General features: G+C 34.6%; 1 protein-coding gene across 3 annotated transcripts in view; it reads right to left on the bottom strand.

The window, feature by feature from the left end:
- The window catches only part of LOC117104795 (acid phosphatase type 7-like), a 41,669-nt gene extending 20,958 nt beyond the window's left edge, over positions 1 to 20,711 (bottom strand). Inside the window, exons 1-5 of one of the 3 annotated variants that reach the window (XM_033245642.1) lie at positions 20,594 to 20,711; positions 17,870 to 18,059; positions 17,261 to 17,532; positions 14,926 to 15,174; positions 12,670 to 12,745 (exon numbers count right to left, since the gene is read on the bottom strand). In XM_033245642.1, the coding sequence (XP_033101533.1) occupies positions 12,670 to 12,745; positions 14,926 to 15,174; positions 17,261 to 17,532; positions 17,870 to 18,035 (763 nt within the window). In that variant the 5' untranslated portion in view covers positions 18,036 to 18,059; positions 20,594 to 20,711. Of the gene's footprint in view, positions 1 to 12,669; positions 12,746 to 14,925; positions 15,175 to 17,260; positions 17,533 to 17,869; positions 18,060 to 20,593 lie in introns of those variants that run through there. The other 2 variants (XM_033245643.1, XM_033245644.1) reach the window with 2 other exon arrangements.
- Positions 20,712 to 22,868: the final 2,157 nt, after the last annotated feature.

Genomic DNA, 22,868 nt, shown 5'->3' with positions numbered 1-22,868 from the left:
CAGTACACCAGGATAACCCCCTACTTATCGCGAAAGATGTACTGGGTTCTTTATAGGGCACATGAGGATATTACTGTATGTACACTGGGCCTATGGTTTATAGTCCTTATCCAAAAAGACTTGCTCCACCTCCAGAGCAATAGACGAGCCTGCTGTTCGAACCAGCACTGATATTATGGCTGTAGGTTGCGGGCCCCTAACTTAACTGCTCAGCTATTTGACTCGAATGTTTAACTTTGAGGCTGCTTTTCTCAAAACTATAATAGGTTCCAATACATCTAAAGTTCAAAAGCTCACATTTCTGAATCTCCCATGGAAGTCATACAAAGTCCAAATTAAAGGTTAATGTGACCTATTCAAATATAATTTAAACACAAATTTTGATTTTGCACCCATGTGACTCATTTTGAGGCGAGGCCTTGCAAATTGGAAAGAATTCCTGGAAGAATACAAGCTAAACAGATTAAAAACCTGTTGTGTAAATTTACACATAATCATTGATTAAAGTGAAAAAAAATGTAACACTCAAATGCAGCGTCATGAGCTATAATCGACGACCAGCACTTAATAACAGTAGTGTAACCTGGGGTTTTTCTTTATTAAACATGAAAAAATAATAGTAAATTAATGGAAATAATTGACAAAGTCACTTCAAACGTTAACCAATTTATGGTGTAGTCATAGCCTATCCCTAGTTTTACTACTTGCGTAAAGTTTTATTCAGCACCCCCTTCCCCCATTTTCAAAACCCTGGATACACCACTGATTAGAGGGAGGTATGAGAAAAAAGACGTCAGCCGCCACACCACCTATGAAAACTTGTTTCTGTGAGGGGGAACACAGACAGTGTGGGTATCAAAGTAGCAAATCAGATTTCACTGGGCAATTTTAGCATTAGCCAATTAACCCTGAAGCCAACTTTACTTTTATACCTCTCGCTTTTTCTTATACCTCTCTCTCTCTCTCTCTCGGCATGACAGTTCATACGTCCCCTTACTCAACTATAAGGAAATTGGCGGATGATCTGCATAGCAGAATGCCTGATGCAAACACCGGCAAACGACCTTTAAAAAAATTAGGTATGGCAAAAATAAATAATTATCTCATTTGTACAATTGGATGAAAAATTTTCATTTGATGAAAGATTGAATATGTTTACATTTGTAAAATCCAACATTGGCTCATTGAAAGAAACATTCCATATTTCAACCTCACGGAATATTCTTTCCAATTACATTCATAACTATTCATTATCTGTTTAACATATCCTAAAATGTTAGGCCTATAAAGCTACCGTACATCTGTTACTCTTTCTAGTGTAATGACCTCCCCAATATCCTGGGTTCAAAGTATAAAGGGATGTTGATTTGTCAAGGGACTGTGACACAGTACGGGGAAATCTATCCTGCAAGGGGCGACATTAATCCTATGGGAGGTTGACTTTGGGTGCGAACACTTACAGCTTTCCCACATCTTATTAAATAGGATGTGAACTATTGGCCCCGAGAGCATCTCCGTGCTTGGATGAGAGCTTCTGTCGAGAATTTATCTTTCCTAAAAAGCTCTCAGCATGCCTGGAGCTACTAATGGTTAATTATAAAAAATGATGTTTCAAGCTTGGTTGTATGCCCATTTATGGACATGATGTGCCTATATTGTATATTCCTGGCTCTTAATAGGCAGCCCTTAAGTTGGCCCATGAGGGAAAAGAATTTAAATAAAAAATATATTTAAAAAACATACTAAAAGTTAGATGAATACATTTTCAATAACGTAAAGACAAAAATTCAACCCCTGAGCAATGTGAACAAAAGGGGATGGTTTTTAAAATTAGCAAGATGATATAGACCTAGGCCATAAACAGAATGGAAAGTGCAAAAATCGGGTGATTTCCGTGGTTCTATTCTTCACTGTGTGTTGTTTCGAACAAGCAAAAAAGAAAAAATGTGTTATGATGTAAGGGTGACCCCATTCAGAACTACAGTATTAAAAAGCTCAAAAAATTGGTATTTCTAATAGCTCTGATAAATTTGACATAGCAATTGCAGGGTCCCGATGCCAGATTTGAGACCGATGGTAGAAAGAATCTCATTGTTTAATTACCCAGGTAAACACAACTAAATTTTAGGTTATTTTGCAATAACTTCATTGTCAATAACATTCGTACTTAATATGATGACATTAAACACTTAGTGAACCACAGAACAGCTTATAAAAGTACATTTCGATTGTCCCTTTAAATAATTAAAGTCCTGTCTCTGTGTATTGTTCTGATCACTGTTTCGTCAATAGCCTTCTGTTCAAATCATACAGTATCAGCATTAAACCGACTATAGTGCCGTCTCTGTATTTTCTTCTCTTTACTGTGATTTGTTAATAGCATTTTGTAACTTTACAGGAGTAATAAAAAGTAATATGTTCTATATGCATGAAACATTCTGTATTTAAAAAAAAAATATGTAGAGAATTAAAGTGTATGGTAGGTTTTTGTATTCAATTTTTTGTGACCAATTAAATTGATAAAGAGATTCACCAAATTTGACTAGCAACTATTGAATTGATGACACATCCACACACAAATTTTTCGCAACAACCCAAGTTTGGGTTATGGCTGCTGGTGCAGGCATGGTACAATTAAAAATAAGTAGTTTTCGCCGCACAACTTTAACCTTAACTTCAATGTTAGTACCCAACATGCAGCGCGATAGCTCCGCCCATTTTTGTAAACAAATTGAAATACGTAACTAACGTACGTCGAGCACGTAAAAATTCTGAAATTAACGTACTCTGCGTTAAGGTTAACGTCGTGCGGCGAAAACTGCCTAGTATAATATAAGATTGCAAAAAACCTTTCAAATAGATCTAACTTAGCAGAAAGAGTTTTACCCAGATGTATAACGATTGCTCGACGGAGATTATCTTTGGCTCATGAGATCAACTCAATTGGCTTTCAAACAAATTAATTAAAAACCAGGGCTACATATGGTCATGGTGTGATGTCACCATAACCATATTTAGGTGTGTCGCATGTTTTTGTTAAATAAAAGTTGATAGTCTGGAAAGGACTTAAAAGGAAAGTGAAACATCCTCTATGCCAAGATAAGGTCAAACTCAGGTCAAAAGGAGAAAACACATCTGGAGCAGAGGGGTGATGATTGGTGTAACAGCCGACTAATATGTGAACTAAAAATTAAGCATTTTAATAAAATATGCATCTTCTGGGATTAACATTAAAACTAATAATGTTATTACTTTTAACCTTGTACATCTAAGCCATCCTGGTACTGAGAATTTCAGAAATAACACTACAAAATACGATCACAAGTTAAATTTTGAGTGATGATGAGTCTTCAAAGCCAACTGGATTCTCCTCAATTGAAATATATCGAGAAATACACTATTCAAATTTATGTATTGTAATATAAAAAAAAGTACAATATTAATAAAAAGAACTATACCAATAAAAACAACTCAACTTCATGTCTGTTGTATAACATTAACAGAACATAGGTTTTTCCTCATTGCCATAATGAGAAATGATGCTGGAATTATAAAGTTGAAACATTTTTTCACAATTCAGTTTTTTAACTGCTAGTAAATTATGTTGGTTATTTTTGTTATGTTTTGTTTTTATGCATAAAGATACCTTGATATATCAAAAAATATCATTTTTTAAAAAAATATCATGAAAAACAACTTGACACAACTGAGAATCCAAACTGCATTATACTGATGAGTGTTATTAAGTGAAGTGTTCTACGTTATCTGGCTTCAGTCTTCAATTAGAGGTTTTGTGTCAAAAGATTGAAGATTGTTATTGGTACTTTGAAAAGTTGTCTCAAATTCAGACTGCCAACCCTTGGGTCATGAAAATCTGGAGATTTTTTTAAGAATCTTTAAAAAAATCTGAAGGTTTACCAAAAAATCTGGAGGTTTCCAGAATTAACAAACAGATGATGCAAGATACCAAAAAATCACGTCACTACAAATCATTGGCCATTGGTGGTGACATTCGAATTAAAAATGGCTGCTTGTTTATTGCACTGCGAAGCGAGCAAGTGGCGAATACATTGAATAATAACAATCAAATCAAACAAATTATGCATAAATCGGAGTATTTTTGGGGAGGTGGGGTGGCCTGTGAAATCAGGTGAAAATTACATTCAATCGGGTGAAATGGAGATTTGTTTAAATATCGGGTGACACCCGACAGGATTGGGTGGGTTGGCAGATCTGCGAATTAGAGGGGTCTCGGAAATAAAGGGAGTCTCGAATAGGAAAAGTACATGTGTACTAAAATCATGTGCCTCTTAGAAATTTGCAGAAAATGTCGCCCTTATTGTTGGAAATGCAGATTCATAAAAGAATATTTGAAAACCTTTGAAAGACCATGGAATTGCAAAAGTAACTTGACAGTTCTCAAATTGCAGTGCCAAAACAGGATAATTAACAATATTTGGCTTACAATCTGGCTAATTACGTGTTCTGCCAAGAAACATGTTTTCTCTCCGCATGTAATTGTAACAAAATCTTGCTGTATACAATGACGAATGTTATTAACTATTTTTGGAGCATTGTTTGATGTTACTGACACAGTTGGAGGCTAAGCACCTCCACAGACCTCTAGGAGTTCTTGCTTCTAACATTGTTGACAAGTGAAAATGAGATGGGAAATGAGAAGGAAGTTATCAGTGAATCATTTAACTAGGCCTAGCATTAAAATCAGTGAACTCCAAGAGGGCTGTACCAAGAGGAGCAGCAATCTTCCTTCTTAACCATAATTTAATAGCCACATTGCAATAAAACTATAAAAGGTGCATTCACACCGAATCCAGATTTTCGTATCGGAAAGCATACTACCAAAACGGATACAAAATTGAATCAGCATGTGAAAATAGGGAGGTTGGCATTTAGCGCATCGGAAACGCGGTTAGAAATTTTGGATTGAATACAATGTGGCTTTATCCATTGCTCTTTCAACTTAGATGAGCATCTTCCTTTGTTTTTAACAGCAGCCACAGGACTTCAATACCTTTTTATGCAACTGCACTCTCCTTCAAAAGCATCCTTATCCCCTCATCACCACCCCCACACACCTCTCTTGCCCATCACATCTGTTTCATCAGTGGCAATTCTTACTTATATTCATTCAACTTGAATTTGGAAATTTGAGCGGCCCTCAGAAGCCGTAGTGCAAACACACCCAACTTACCGAAAACAACAGACATATGGATAAACATGGCCCTTAAACCACTCATCTCCCTGGAGAGGAAAGACATATGTATTCAAGTCTCGACAACTGTAATAGGCAGGAACCTCTTCCCAAGTCCTTCTCCCCAGTGGCGTATCTAGAAGTCTGGAAATGGAGGTGCTGATGGGGGAACGTGAAGGTGAAGTGGGGGTGGGGGCTCGATGATCGGTTGAGGGGCGCTAGTTCGTAAAATAAGGTGATTTTTAACTAACCTGACCATGATTTTTTGGGGGAAACTGGGGGGGGGGTGTGAGTAATTTTTGGAGGGGAAAAATAATACATGTACATGTAATTGGGCCAATTTTGGGAGATGGGCTTACACCAAGAGAATCCACTTCTTATTCAAATAGCAATTGTTCAGTGTATGCCTGATTCAAAGCCAATACTGTACTTGTAAAAGTCATTCTCTGGTCTTTGGCCTGAGTAAAGGCTAGTACATAAAATTGGGCACGCTTATATGCAAGAACAACTGCTTTTGAAAACATTAGAAAATATAATAGATGAATAATAACCAATTCGTTGCTAATTCAACGTACAGCGCTGATCTGTTATAGACACAGAATATCAAACAGAAGCAGGAGTCGAACTTTGTTTGGTTCACCCGCTGTTCCAATATTCTTTGAAAGAGAAGTATAAATCTAAGGAAATCCAGTTAAAACAATGACCTATGGATAAAACTGGGCACACCATAGCCTGGCTATGAGGGTAACGCCTCGACTCTCTCATAAAGGGTACTTACACACACCGCCCTTTAAAAAAGCAGTATCTCTAACCAACAGCTGATTTAAAACAAGCTTAAATTCTTTGGGGTGATTAATTGCTTGTAATAAGTTAATCCGGTTGTTTCAATCCAGTAGAACTTGGATTATCCCTGGACAGGTGTAGGAGCTACTCTGTGCTAAGGAAATGATATCATTTTTTTTTTCATTAGATGCTTTATCGATGCCATCATCACAATTACCGTATATACTCGCATGACGAGGCTTAAAATAGCAAATCACAACCGAAGATCATCTTATATACGCAACATAAAAAATATTAGATAAATCTAAAGTGTTTGTACGACTTGTTAGATACGCATAGATAACATTCATATACTGTATTTGGCTGTTGGAATTTTGGTGCCTTGATTTTCTGTATCACTGATGTAAAAAACCAATAAATTAAGAATACAGTACAAATAAACAATATAATAGAAAATAAATTTTAAAAAAAATACTGAAAAAGGTGAAAATATTAACATAAAAAAAAAAATAAATAAAACACTTATTGATGATGTTCAGTCATTTTATTTTGATTTGAATCTTGTGTTGTTTTGATGGAATGTTTTTTTTGTGATAAATAAAAGTGGTGGTTTCACTACAAGAGATTAAAAAAAAATGCTCGAGCTGGGAGAAGGGGTTGAGAGGGGGGTTGCCCCTCCCAAATGAGATTTTTTTAAAGAATATCAACCGAAAATGGCACTCTCAGACTGTAACAGACATGTGTTGGCTTGGTGTGGGCCTATTTCTATATGTTTTATGGTCTGACTGCCCGACGAGCGGGAGGGGGGGCCTTGACCTGTCTGGTGGGGGCTTAAGCTCCCCCTGCCACCCCGCTGACGCCGCCACTGCCTGACATACAAAAATTGTTCGAAAACCTTCTCAAACTTAGGGTTGTCTTATACGCGGGTTGTCTTATACGCAGGTCGCCTTATATTCAGTTGTATTGTAATCGATGAATTACACAAGGGCTTAAATCAAATGGGTTCAAAGTGTGTAGAAGCCTGTTCCATGTTATCGGATTTCGTGACCTTCTGTACATTTAACTGTATTTTGCTTCTTGTAGGTGATGGCCAAGCCAGCTGACTTCAGGGAAAATCCGATAATAATTAAAGCAGTCAAAACATGCAAACATCATGAATCTGCGAAGATTGTTTTGCTTGCTCACGGCAGTATGGGGATGGGGGGGGGAGGGCATACCAATTTCTGGGAGAATACTGCAACCTGTGGAGACTTGTAACTGAACCAAAATCAAAGCAAGAGGACTTAAAATAACTTTGACAAATAATTGCAATTTTCCAAGTAGAGTAGTTATTCTCACATGTTATCATGTTATAAATAAATCTTAAACCATGATGTTAGCTGTAATTAATATTTTTATTACTTTATAAATATTAATAACAATAATATTACTACTATTAATTTTAATATATATTATTAGTAATATATTATTATTATTATTATAGGGCCTATTATTATTATTATTATTATTATTATTTTCAGTGTTATTATTTTACTTATTATTAGTTTATTGTTAGTATAGTACAAATAAATATTTATATTTAATTTTGTACTAGACTTCATTCACAATGAGGAAGGAAATTTTCATAATTTTGTACGCTGTATTTTTATAACAAATGAAGTTATCCTGTTATTGTTATTCCTACTCACTAAAATCTGCTTTTGTTGGTTTCAATTAAGCCCCTATTGCTCAGATGACCTTATATTACATCATATTATATTATGACCTTACTGTACATGTACACAAGTAACAGTCAACGGCAGGTGCAGAATCCCCCTCCCCCAATTAAATTTTTTGTCAAACTATTTCAAAGAAAATTAGCAGTCTAAGTCTCTAGGAAGGTAAAGATGATTTCCTTGTTGTGAGAGGTGAATTAGGACAACTGTCAAAACTTATACTATTTGTTTTATAAAGTAGCTTCGCTGTCTGTTATACTATGAATGATACAATAACAACACATGCAGAAAAGATCAATGAATAATTATAGCTCTTTGTTTATAATTACATTACTCCATGATTTTCAAATACCAATGGCATATTGAAGGGGGATCCAGTAGGCCTCCCACCCCCCTAAATTTTCCAAAATTATAAAGAAATAAAGAAAAAGAGAAAATTATATTCAAATTTAGGTTTGAGTGTGTCATTTCCAGCCATCTAGATCAATCAATCAATCAATCGGTGATTTATAAGGCGCTATGTATCTATCGTCTATGGGGAGATGCTCGCAGCGCTGCTAATCCCAATGAATATAGAAATAGGACAAACAATGAACAAAGAAAACCATGAACTAATTGAAGCAAGAAATGAAATGAAATGTTTTTATTTTTTAGATGTGCCATAATCATAAATTTTCTTACCTCCACCTGTAAAAGTTCCGCCCTGGGCCACCTTTATTTCAAAATTTCTGGATCCGCCACTGAATACGTAGATTTTAAAATTGATTCCAATGCTATAGCATTACAGAACATCACTTTAAAATTTGAATTTGTTTAACATATTTTATATTTTGTATATAAATTGTGCATTTTTCTTTTATTTAGTTAGCTCAAATTTCTGTTTTTATTAATATATTTTCATGAATTTTTAGATGTTTTAAATGAATAAAGAGCACTGAACTGATCTGGACCATAACTACAGTATATCAAGCAGTTGAAGGTGGCTTGAAGCAGTAGTTACCATTCTAGTTCTTAACATCGTGGTCTGACCTTTCTTGACTGGTCATACTTAAAAACAGGTTTTGGCCAACTTTCATCTTAACATCAGGTCTATCACATGAAAAAAAATATTACACTAGCAGGGTAGTAAAATTAAGAGAAACAACCCTCAAGTCGAATCCTGTTGAATCTGAATGTGACACCGTCAATGCGATCTACATTTAAGACGACCCACCAGATTGAATAGATTTTCGGACGTTTTTCTAGGCAGGCATATAAGACAACCCATTTCACCGTAGGGCTTCAAAATAATACCATTTTATGGGCTTTTAAATGATACTTCCTCTCATTAAAAACTGCGCTCATTCATACTAACCGTTAGTAGCTTCACTTCAGTAGTAGATTTGCGTGTTACGGACGACCCGCACAAAAGACATGATCTAAAAATATTTTGTTAATGTATGTGTTGGGAGTATATAAGACGACTCCCTTTTTTCAGTTGTAATTTCTGCTATTTTAAGCCTTGTCTTATATGCAAAAATATATGGTGTACAACACTGTTACGTTGTATACCAAATATGCAAGAATATATGGTATACAACATAACAGTGGGTTTTTGCATTATTCATTGACCATTGCACGGGTCTCTGGGGAGAGAGTGAGTACTCCATCTTAATACCCTCGTACATTTGAACTGGCCTAGATCTCCCAACAGCAAGCAGTCAGTTTGGTGTCATGTATCAAATCCTGCTCTTGGGTGAAGTTTAAGGGATTTTCTCCTCATTACGATGGGCATCAAAACTTCCTGTCACTTCCCCCTGAAGTGTCATTGAATTTTTTTTTTTAAAGCACAATTCTTCTTATCAATGCTTTGCTCGGGGGAAGTTTTGAATTGGCTTGTTAGTTGGGGAGTTAATGATAAATGCTCATCAAAAAATTACTCAAGGATTGCTTGGGCTTCCAAGTAATCTATATTATCTGATAGATAGTGTAGTAGTTATACAAAGATTTTTATAAGACTGTTTTGTTTCAAGTTGTTTTGTGATCAACACATTTAGCACCTTAGATGCAAAATCAACTTTTAAGCCTGTTGAACCAAGACTGTTCTAACATTAACAATACAAATTCAACTTTATTAATACAACTTTTTTAAACCCAAATAGCAATCAGAAATAGACATAGAGTATTAAATTTTAATTTGAACTAGGTATTTTACTCATGGAGAAAATATATGTTTGTATACAATTATAATAAATATCTTAAATATATTTTCCTATACTTTTGAACATCACTTATTTGAACCACTCTGTTGTGCATTTGTTTTGTTTAATGATCTTCATTGTATTGATTTTAATATTCCGACACTTGTCATGAGAAAAATCAAATCAAAAATCAAACAAACCTTAGGACATTGTCCCCACCCCTTGTTAGGTCTTACTTTTCCGTTCACCATTTTGATAGCACTAGATTAGTTTTTGACTAAGATTTGTTATTGTGATTTAATTTTTTTTGTTTATGGGTGAATTTATAAAAAAAAAGGAAATCATCAAGGGTCAATATACTATAGACCTACATATAGCTTATCTTTACCTGTTCGTAAGAAGGTCAGTTTAAAAAAGAAAATATTTTACCCCTAAATCCAAGGACAAAAATAGACTGAAACCAAAAGAGAAACCATATATGGAAATATAGTGTGAATGATTGACATCAATATTTTTTTTTACACAAATATAAGCCTCTGTCCAGATTATCACATTTTTTTAACAAGTAAAAACCATTGTATGACCACACAGTATATAGTCATGATGTGCCTATATATGGTCATGGTGTGATGTCATCATGACCATATTTAGGCATGTCACATGTTTTTGTCAAATAAAATAAAAGCAACAAAAACTTTTGTGTCTTTGATGATCGTATAAACTTCTGCATAAAATTCTATTCTGTATTTATTTGAATAAACGCCATGCTTTGAATACACCCCTCCTCAAATAAATGCCCTCTAGAGCCTACTTTAGAATAAATTTCACCCTTGAATAAACACCTCATGACATTTATTTTCACCTTGAATAAAGGCTCTCCCCACACCCCCATCCCCCCAATTACAAAACAAATCTAATGGAAGCAGCATCATTCTCAACACATTCTAATTCATGATCTACTCCAGTAGAATTTCATCTTTTCTAACCTGGTTGGGATCAATAAGTCTTTACGTATCCATTTTAAATAAACGCCCCTCAAAAATCCTTTTCAACAATAAACATGTTTATAAATAAATACTGTACTTAAATTGCTTAAATTTGTATAAGTAGGTCATATAGCTTCTTAGAGTTCCAAAGCATTTAAGAAATGCAACGAATATGCTATTGAAATTTCCGTATTCTTTTACATAGACCCTCAGATTGGCTGGTAATCTATTTAAGAGAGTAAAAAAAAATCTGTAAAGCCAAAACATATCTTTTTACTAAGTTCCGCCCATTGTATATTTAATTAATTTATTTAATCAATTTTATTTAATAATTAGCATTTATTGAATATGGATATTGTTCCTAAAATTCAAACAAAACAGAGTGTAAACATATATGTTAAATCATGTGCTTTAATTTAGGACATTTTTTGTGGGAAAAGTGCATGTTTTTAGCTAGGTTCTGATTGGTCAGTGATTAAGTTTGATTGACATGCCTGAAGGTCCATTAACAGTGACTGGAGGCACTAAGTCTAAGTCTACGGGTGCAAAAGCAGCGTACATCCAAGGGAAAACACCATGATGGTGCAAAAATTTCAACATACATTAACAATCATTGATTTATCCATGGCCTTTTAAAGGTTAAACCCATTCTGTTAGATAAACCTGATTACACTGTCACCTAGTTTTAAGCAATATGTATCTAGTTCAAACTAACGAATGCCAAAACAAACTAAGCATCAACTTTAGACAGCAATTAGTTAAATTTAATGAGATTAGCGATAATCCATACTATTTTAAAGGGAATACTGTAAAGGGAGCATAGTTGCACTATCATCATGACTATTGTTATGTATGTGATTTCTAATTTGAAATAAAATATTATTACTGTATTATTAACCAAAAAGTGTGTCAAGAAACCGCTAAGTAATACACAACAACAAATATTTTGAAATCTGAATTAAAAATATTAGGACATTTTGTTTTTACTGAGGGATTTCTAATCTTTCTCAACAAGATAACTAATGTAATCATTCCCCCATCCGTCTAAAGGCCATTACTTTGTGTTAATAACGATAAATGCGACAGTTGAAATACCAGGATATATACCGAGAGAGAGAGACTGAAGCCTCATTGTTATAGACATTGTCACCCTACGATGTAATGATCAATTAAAGGCGATATTTATGGTCAGATATGTCCCACAAATATGCACTTACGCTGTGAACATCAAAAGGGTGGGGCTTTAGGCGTGTGGTCCATTCTGAAATGGGCCTTTAGCTTATATAAAATGAGTATGTTCATACACACTTTTGTTTATATGCATTTACCGGTGGATTTTGTTATCCTTGCTCTTTTTTCTATCCATTTGAAATGTGTATTCTATTTTTTGACCTTTCATCTTCAGTGTTTTCAGTTTATTGAACATATTATTCATTCAAATAATATATCCTAAAATTTTTTTAACAAATATATTTACTCTAATAAAGCCCCTGAATATTAGCACACCTTCTATGATACAATGGAAGGGTCACCCTCTATAAATATTGTAAAACATTTTTTTTAAATAATTTTATTCCAATAGAACATCCTTCTTTTTAATACTATATTTACAAAAAGTGACCCTACAATCCTATAGAACATTCTATCTATTCAAAGACTCTACCAATCTACAGTATATCCACATAATGTGCATTCTTATAGAACATTCTATTAACTCCAGAATAGCATATTATATCAATTCAAATCAAATGCAGTTGTATGCTATTTATTAATACAGGTATATGGATACTCACCGTGATTACCAACGACTGTCATGTAAGGAACTTTTGTGGCTAAGCTTTGAATTCTGTTCATAAAATCATCGCCCACCTGAAAGAAATGTCAACAGAGTTTGAATCCATCATTACTATTCTATAACCTAGCATTCTGAATATTCAAGATATATTATACTGTACCACATTTTTCCATCTGCCAGGGTCAAGTATACTTGTCGTACGTGCATGGTGAGTTGGGTGCGCCAAATATGTATACTTTTCAAAACCGGGATAACATGCTAGTGTTTATTACTTCACTGTTATACATTGTAGAACCAAAGTTCAGGGAAGATACACCAAGACGATAACGTGCAAATAACTTTATGTATGTTTATTGTTTTATGTTGTAGGCATTAAAAAAGATTGCACATGTGGGGGCACCCTCTGAAGATATACCAACCCATGACAAAAGCGAACAAGAAAACTCACACTTGGCAGGTTGCGATAAAAAGTACTGTCCCATTGCCAGCAACGAGTTTACTCATTACCTAATATTTTCCCGCCAATTTATTAGACACACCATTTATACATGAAATAAATAGTAAATTAACATGAATAATCAGATTTTGTATTTTCAACAAGAAACACAAATTATAATCTCTCATAAAAATTTGCCACTTTGATGAGGTATTTAGCTTCTTTAATCCCATTGGGATAAATCAGACTGAGTGTGGATTTGGATTAAATGTAACTTGACCGCAATAGCTACTTGGTTGATTTTCTAAACCTGTTGATTGCTATGGGAAAGTCTTTGGGAAAAGTATGTTTAATCTACTCGACCATTTTGCGAAGACAACTTTAAAAGATAAACAATACTCAAAACGAAAAAAAATTTACGAACACTTTTAAATGTACAAGTAGATCTTCCCAAGCTATCAGCCAAGTTATCAAACTCAATACTTTTTTGTCTTTCTTAATTTTTATATCTTATACTTTTATTATTTTGTTTTAAATATATCTGTACATAATAATCTGATGTAAAAACCAATTTTCTTATTTTGTAATTTTGTATTGGTACAGTATGTATAATGCTGGGCCTCTATGAGAGGACATGCATTCTGCATTTTCCCACTTCCTCCAACTTAAAGACCAATAAAAGAAAAAAAATTAAAGCATTGGTAATACTAGGATATTCATATTTGCATGTGGTACTGTATTCATAGATGGTAGTCAATGCGTTAATCAGTATTTATATTTTCACAAGGAATCAAAAGTTAAAATCTCTCGCTGCTATCTTGATGAGGTATTTAGCTTCCATCCTAATCCCATTGGGATAAATCACCGTGAACTGGGATAATAAAATCTACCATCTCACGAGAAATGAAATTAATACAGTTAAAACCTACACCAGTTACTTCCGATATGAATTTAAATTCAATCAGAAAAAACAAATAATTTATCCACTGAAATATAAAACTAAAGAAAGAATTTTCTTTTGCAGGTTTATGAGCCTTAATGCCTAGGCTTAGAGTCCAGCCTAACTAGGGCTTAAGCTCAAGGCTATGCTAGCAGTTTTATGCCAATTTATCATTAATTTAACAGTGGAGTCCCTAACTTGGGACACTGCTTTTAAGAGGACACCACTATTAAAGAGACACTTTTTCAGCCGCTAAAAGAGAGATAGTCTATTTTTTAAGACTACAGCCAACCCCTATAAAAAGGACATTTTTTTTTTTGGTCCCGAAGATGTCCACTTAATAGGGGTTCTACTAACTGTAATTCAAGGCACACGTTACTGCAAAATCTTCAATATGATGACAAAGCATCTTGGCAACATGAAGAAGTATACCAGGATGAAGTATCTTGCAAAAAAATTCTCAAAAGTTAGGAGGTACTGGCCCGGCCCCCACTTTTGGAAAATCAAAAAAAAAAGAAAGAAAGAAAATTAAAAAATTGATCGCCTAAAACGCATCAGAGGTTATTCTCAGGCATCTAGAAAACAAAAATTTCGGCCAACCCCTTTCAGACACCTCTGGATCTGCCCCTGGGTACTGTAGGATTACACTTGAGGCGGGCTTCGGCGAGACTTTTTGAATACCTTGTTTCGCGAACTTATTTTTTAAAAGATTGTAAGAAGAGGGCAGAAAAAAAAGTAGAATAAAAATTGTTTTCTTATTTAGCAAATTTGTTTGCCAAAAAAACTCTCAAACGTTAGGAAGTGCTGTAGGATTACACTTGAGGTGGGTTTATACTTGGGGGAAAAAAATATGGTATTACTGTAAATACAAGTCTTACCTTTCCACCCTCGTCATGAAGATCATACGCAAAGTCACCTATGTGTATGATGGCATCAATTTCCCCCGAAGCAACTTCACGGTTGAGTGGTCTCAAGGTTGGTGCACCACCCTTGACCCCCATGTCACCATAGATAAGAAGCTGTGGAACCCAGTCGACACCATCCCTCATTGTTGCGAACTCGAAGGGTTCACTCTCTTCGTCATCTGCCCGCACCTTGAAACTATATCGAGTACCTGGTAATAAATTCTATAAAAAAAATATGAGGAAAATTTTTGACCACCAGTTTTGTGAACAGACATGGATCACAAAACAAAGACTAAAGTGGGCACAACTAGTAACAGATGGATTGGCCCATTTTTAACCAGTCAGACTGTGCACCTGGGATATGATGCCATATTTAGAACAGAAAAAATGATAATTGAGATAATTAAGAAAAAAATTAAATAAAACTCTATACTTGTCTGAAGTACTCAGAAATGATATTGAATAGTTGTTAAGCCCCAGTGTCAAAATGGGACACACCTACTGTACCCCCCCCCCCAATCCCTGTTGCTGTGCCCCTTGTCTAGTTACTGGACTGGTACCAATATGTTCCAAGACACTCCTGGGCAAAACTTCTCAGGAGAAGGAAGATCTGTGTGACTGATGCCTCAAAATGTCACACCAAACACCAAATTTTTATAAGACAGTAAGGCAGGGGTGGGTGTAAAATGAGTTGAGGACCAAAGTTAATATTTGATTTAACACAGAGGAGCATCCAAACTTAAATATTTTCAGCGCACTTCCAAAAATCTTTATGCCCTGTTTTTACCATTTAATTCTCAGTTTTAATGTTACATTTTACAGATGATCGGTGTCAGGCCATATTTTCTAAACAAAGAAGGTTGGCGGGCCAGTTTTAATCCATTTTCGCGGGCTGCTAAAATATCACTGTCGGGCTCCACGTAGCCCACAGGCTGCACTTTCCCCACCTGTACAGTATGGCAAGGTAAGGTAAATTAAGGTAAATTATAGATTTTTTTTAATGTAAAATTTCAGAAATATGAAAATCACAAACATATTTTGCAGAGCAGTCAATATAATGAATTTAATACATGACCTACTTTATCAAGCAGGTCAAAATCATTACATGTTCTTAAATTAATCATAATTACTTTATCTGTTTCATGTCATATTATAAATTTCCGAAGAAAATGCAGACCAAATTTTTTCCTCATTGAATATCATTAAACATATACAACTGATTGCTGGAAAAAAAAAAAAAAAAAAATTACGGAAGATGCCAACTTTATATTGGTCACCAGTAAATTGAAAGCATACGAGATATTTTAGGAAATTAATATTGATTGAGAAAAGTAATGGTAATGGTAGAGGAATGTATAGATGGCACGCACATAAGGCTACAGTATGTTGACCTATATCCGCAGTGTGTCCTTGTAGTAGAGTAACTTGTGGCTCAGACTCTCCATCTTGAGGTCGGGGGTTCGAATCCCCTTGCTGTGCAAGTTGTTTGTTGCGATGGACAAGGCACTTTATCTACGTTCGTCTGTCTCCACCCAAAAGTATATAAATGGGTACCTGGTAGGTTCTAATACCAAGGGAGCTGAGGATGTGTTACATAAGAGTTAGATCCAGTGACCGGGTAATAATATAAAGTGCATAGAGGCAGTTTATTGCAATATGCACTATAAAATTATTATTAATTTATTAGTATTTACAGTGAGGGCTCCAAATATTTGCCAACAGTAAACCAAAAAATCTGATAGGGGTATGAACCAAGAGGCTGCCTAGAGCCTTAGTCTGGTGCCCAGAATTAAATCCATAGTGGGGTTAATGGGGACATATGAATTGTGCTTTTAGACCATAGTATTAAGAATATAGCTCCATGCAATAGCTGTTTGAATCCTGTAAATTAATAATTTTCAGTTCAATGACCTTGTCGTATTGAACAAAAATTCACTTCACTTCTAAGTACATGACTTTACATACTGTATATCAGCGGTTCTTAAACTACTGGACGCAGCCGAAAAATGGGTCGCTAAATTAATCAGATACGCGAGACACTTTAGGTGTTTATAAAAATCAAATTTTATATCATGCTAAAGTTTGCTGTAAAAGAGGATGCATTCTAAGTATCATATAATGATTTTACTTAAATTTTGTTTACCAGTTAATATTAACCCATTTTGAATTTTCGAGAAGTGGGTCGCAACAAATTGCATGGACATCTATTTGGGTTGTCAGCCAAATAGTTTGAGAACCACTGCCGTATGTCATCTGTCAATTAGAAAATCAAAACTGGTATTCATAAAGCATCAGCAAATTACATTACCTTTAACTTCACCCTATGTAAATATTTTAGCCCATCTTGGTTCCCATCAAGAAAGTATTGACTGCTGCCAGACTGTTCTGTACTCCAGTTACCAGGGGCTAGGCCATACAGGACAGATGGCTGTGCAGCGGCTGGGGTGCTCCAAACCAGGACCATTTCGTTTGGGTTGTCTCCATAGGAGAGGTGAATCTGCTCTGGAACCGGCCTTGTAGCAGGCATATTAACGGATCTACGAGATAGATTTCGATTGAGAGGACTGTTCATCACCGGGCCTACGATTACAAGACATATACCAGTAACACTACAGATGACAATAATTATGCATTTGGTATAAATTATTTTTCAATATATCAAGTTATATTTATATTTATTCAATCATTCTTTATTCAATAAAATTTTAAAATTTCACAAAAGAAAGTATACATTCATTCCAGGTCCAAGTTTGGAATTCAAACGAGGCAGGATATGTAATGGAAAAATATATAATGTTTTAATATAATTGAATGATACTGAAGCATAAATGCTGCTAATATAAAAAATAATACTTTATCAGATTGTTTTACTGAAGCCATTTAGGTCAACTGGTAATATAAATTAAACAATTCTCACCCAGTCCTCCATATATTGAGTGCAGAAATTTGAGGGTTTCAACATCCAAAGGTGGTTTCGGCCCTTGTGTATTAACATTGACATCTTGTGATTCAGCATGTCCTAGCGTTACCTTGTCAACAGCATTTAAAAGCAGCAATAAAATGATTGGCAGAGAGTACAGCATGTTAGAAGCATTCTACAACCATCACTGAAAAATGAAACGAAATCATAATTTTCAACTACTCTATTCAAGGAATCAATGATTTAAGTAAACCAGGAAGGTACAGTATGCAGTGGCGTACCCAGGATTTTGAAAAGGGGGGGGGGGGGATTTTAACACTTTTGCTCCCAGTGAACCCTGTCACATCTGACAGGGTTCACTCAGGGGGCCAAGGACGTGAGTTCACATCTATACCTGTCAAACATACAACTACCGTATTGTATGTATTAGACTTAAACTCGCTGGCAATGTTCACCAGAACACGAACTCCCGCCCTGGAGGTTCAGGGAACGACCCAGAAGTAATTATCTACAAATAAGTACTGTATGCTTGTTTGTGTTTCACTACCGTTGATGGAAATGTTTTCTATTATAGTGGCGCCCTTTATGCCTTGGCCAATATGCCAATATCAATTTTTTGTTTTTAAATGCGGATCTTCTCCAATTTTTGGGCGGTTCATCATAGCCCACTTAAACCCCCCTCCCCCACGCTACGGGCCTGGACTAGAGGTGGAACATATCGATGGCTATGACTACACTATAAATAGGTTGTTAACGTCTAAAATACTTTACAATTCATTATTTCTTTTCACTTTTGAACAAAAAGGGGGGGGGGCACTTATCCACAAACAGTAATATGTAAGCCCTTCCTACACCCCTATTTTTTAAATTCCTATATCTGCCACTGGGATTAGTATAATTATTGTTGTATTGTTATTATCATTATAAATATTCTAAAGGCTACATATTAAAATATGATAATAGGCCAATAGTATTCCACTACCAAAAAATTATTTTTAAGCTTCCCCATCAAGCAGGCCAAGCCCCTTGTCAGCCATGAGTGGGGCCAAAGCACAAACATTTTTTTTTTAACTTTGGACCTTACAATTTTCTCAAAACGATGTCTCAGAACAAATTAAAATGGCCTAAATTTGCTCAGTTTCTCTTACCCCTACCAGGACTGAAAAATGTCATACATCCTACCAGTGAAAAGCAGCAAAGCAAACTGACTCACAATGTGATGGGAGATCACATGTTCAGACACAAAAGCAAACTACTGTACAATAACAATTATTTCTATGTGTGCTTGGAAGTTGACCAAAAAATGACTGGACTAAAAAATACAAGGACTGATTGAGCTTTACTCAATCCCAGGAATTCAAGACAGTCAATTGTTTGATTAATTTAAAATGTTCACAAATGCTCAAACTTGCCATGTCTTGACACCTCCACCCCTCACCCCAAATCCACCAATTAGAATGGGGTAGCCTAACCAGTCTACGGATTAATGCACATTTTAGCAGGACCCCAGCTGCACCAAGACAATATTTTAAGTTTGTGCAGTGCTGTTATTTTATGTTCAATGCTGTACACTGTCTGCAGATGGTTAGAGTTTTTTTTTTTTTTTTTGTAGTTCCACTAAAAATATATTTAATAGTAAAAAATAATAGTCTTTTCACTTTGGGAATAAAATACAAACCTAGAATCTAAGGTCCTGAATGTAAAGTAGGACAAAAAACATTAAGCACACATCAATCAATTCCATGAAAATTGTTCACAAAAAAACTATGTAAAATATTCCACCAATGGATTGTTAACCATTGCATTACATTCACGCAATCACATCATCCCCAAAATAATGCTGTGTTAGCTAATGATCCATTTTACTGGCTACAACCGACCTACTACCAGCGGTGGCTCTGAAAATTTGTCGACAGGGAGTTGGGTTCATGGGGAGAGGTTTCAAGGGTGAGGATGACCTGAAATTGTACTTTTAGACCACAATGTTATATTAACAATCACTATAATTTTGTTTGCATCGAATGACGGTGCAATGGCATTCGATGACAAAGGGGGTTCCTCAACTACATCTGGGACCACCACTGCCTAATAACAGGAAGTTAGGCATGTTAACATATGTTGCATGTATAGTGTCAAAATAGGGTATATATTTGAAGAATTTGAGAACATGTTTTGGGTACATCAGGCCATTTGCAGGCAGCCTTACACACTCCTATCACAGGGACTATCACATCACATGACCATTTTCAACCACACTTCACTGAACTACATGGATTCAACCTAGTTTTTAGGGTTACATTTAACTCTAAAATCAGTTTGTTTAGCCTTTAGGAGGGGCAAGATTTTACATCAAAAGGGATGTGTATATCTGCATTGAAAAACATGTTTAGGCAATTTTTTTCAGAAGCATGCCACACTTACACAAAATCATTATGTTCTTAATTAAAAGGAACATAATCCAAGGATTTAATTAGGTTATTAAAGTGATCACGGTAACTACGGAAGGGTGAATTAACGTCAATGGCCTTAGGCCCACGAATTTCACTTGGGCCTTCTGCCAGGTGCTTTTGAGGAGGAAGGTGTGACGGAGGACCTCGCTTCACTGCTGGCTGGCCTCAGCCACTCTAGTAGGGTAGGCCTAGCCTTTGACGTCTGGTGAATTACTGCATACCTAATCTAGTCTAAAAATAACAAAGTAGCAATAATAAATATAGCATATACCATACAAATTTGAATTATAAACTGCAACAACACATAGTAAAGTAGTTTTCATTCATTATATCGGAATTTAGGATGTCCTTCCTTACTCAAGCAGCCTCGCCTCACAGGTGTATATATACACACACACGTAGTAAATATTGACGTTTGTAGTTTCCAATGTTCCAGTCGTTATGAAGTTACATTAATACCTACGTCGGTAGTGTATTACTGTATCAATGTTTTCAACCACCATCATCATCATTTGCATTATCATTATTATTATCTTTGTCATTATTTTATCATTATTATTATTATCGCTATCATTATCATGACCATTATCATTTCATTACCATTATCATCACCATCATCGTCGTCGATTAAGGTTTAATCAGTTTTTTTGTTTGTTTTTGTTTGTTTTTTTGGTTTTTTTTGGTAGTTCTAAATGAGTCTCATTTTGATGATGATTATATATCGATAATTATTAAATAATAGTAAAAGGCGTGATATAGATATTTTCAAGAATCTTAAGTCTGACTAGGCCATCAGTCATGAGGTAAACAAATGATTTTTTTTTTTTTTTTTTGTAGTTCTAAATGAGTCTCATTTTGATGATGATAATATATCGATAATTATTAAATAATTGTACAAAAGGCGTAATATAGATATTCCCAAGAATCTTAACTTAAGATGGACTAGGCCCATCAGTCATTAGGTAAAAAAAAAATTAAAATTTTAATGCCACATTTAAATTGCTAAATTTGTATATTTAAGTAAAATTAACAACTTAAAATCAAAACTTTGAATGAAAAAATCCATCGTCAATTTTTGGATAGTTTAATAACAAAAGATCCTGTAGGCCTATTCTTTTGCATGATCCTTAAATTGGTGGGTAATCAATTTAAGGATGTTTTTTAATAGTAAAATGTCTGTAAATCGGTAAAAAAATACATTTTTTCGATGTTTCATCATTAGAAGAAAATAATTTATTTGATCCGGGTTAAATGAGTGATTTAAAATGTTATTTTAATTTTTTTACTTAATTTCCTTGACAGAGATTAATCCTGTTGCAAAGGCCTCGTCTACACTATCAAATTTTCTTTACGAAGAAACTGTATGCCCTAGTCATGGTCATGATGTAATGTCATCATGACCATAGTCACATGTTTTCGTCAAGTAAAATTTGATGGTCTGGTTTAAAACATTTTATTTACCATCTACGAACTTTATTATCATTAGTGATATTAGAACAAAGCACTAGGAATTGTATGTGTGTTGATTTTTCTCTTTTGTAAGGCCTGTATTGGACGCGACTCGTTTCATCGGGATTTCAAATTATCAAACCAAAAGCACGATATTTTGTTTAGATTACCATGACAAAATACAAAAAGTCAATTATTTGTGTTAATAGTGCAAATAATAACAAAATAATGATAAATAAATGATAAATAATGACCCTTTACTTACATAGCATTATTTAAAAATACATGATAATAATAAATAAATAAATGGTTGTTATATAATTATTATTTTTATCTTATTATTATAATGTAATAATAATAATGATAATAATGATGATGATAATAATAATAATAATAATAATAATAATAATAATAATAATAATAATAATAATAATAATAATAATAATAATATAAATAATATAACCCTTTGAAATGAGAGACGTAGGGCCTACAAGTACACAAGTATGCAATCTAATAATAAACTAGACAGGAATTAACGGTATCAATTATAGGCCTAATAAAATGAGAATAATAATAATCAATATCATTAATTGTGGTTCATTGCTTCAGATGAACTTCATGAGAAAAATCATGAAATCAATTTTACAGAAAATGATGCGTTAATATTGTTGTTAGGAGTGTGTACAAGGAATGGGTGGTCCAGAAAATCGTTACCTTTCTTATTTGTTTACACTTTCGAGAAAGTTTAAATTACATAGTCTAACACGCGCATAAATGCACGCATCATTGGTCGCAAAAGGCATTGTTTATACTTGATTTAACCTATACATTATAGAACAATTAGAAGTTATACTCTCAATGAAAATAGTGCAGGCAACTGGGTCACGAAGGTAGCAGAAACGTTCACTACACTGTCACACCAGCGGAAAATTGTGATATTTTCTTTTTAACGCCAACTTAAAAATAGAGTTCGTTAGCCGTTTGTTGCGCGTGCACTGGATTTTCTGCAGTTGACACAGAGGCCTACTTTCGCCGATTGAGCCCGAATTTTCGCTGGATGTAAGACCTTGTAACTGCAGGTAAGAGTGTAATTTTAA

This window comes from Anneissia japonica, unplaced genomic scaffold (assembly GCF_011630105.1).
Source record: "Anneissia japonica isolate Jap-2015-1 unplaced genomic scaffold, ASM1163010v1 scaffold2834_len698180_cov181, whole genome shotgun sequence".
NCBI lineage: Eukaryota > Metazoa > Echinodermata > Crinoidea > Comatulida > Comatulidae > Anneissia > Anneissia japonica.
The sequence above is the reverse complement of the archived record's forward strand: the minus strand, read 5'-3'. Positions and strand labels throughout refer to the sequence as shown.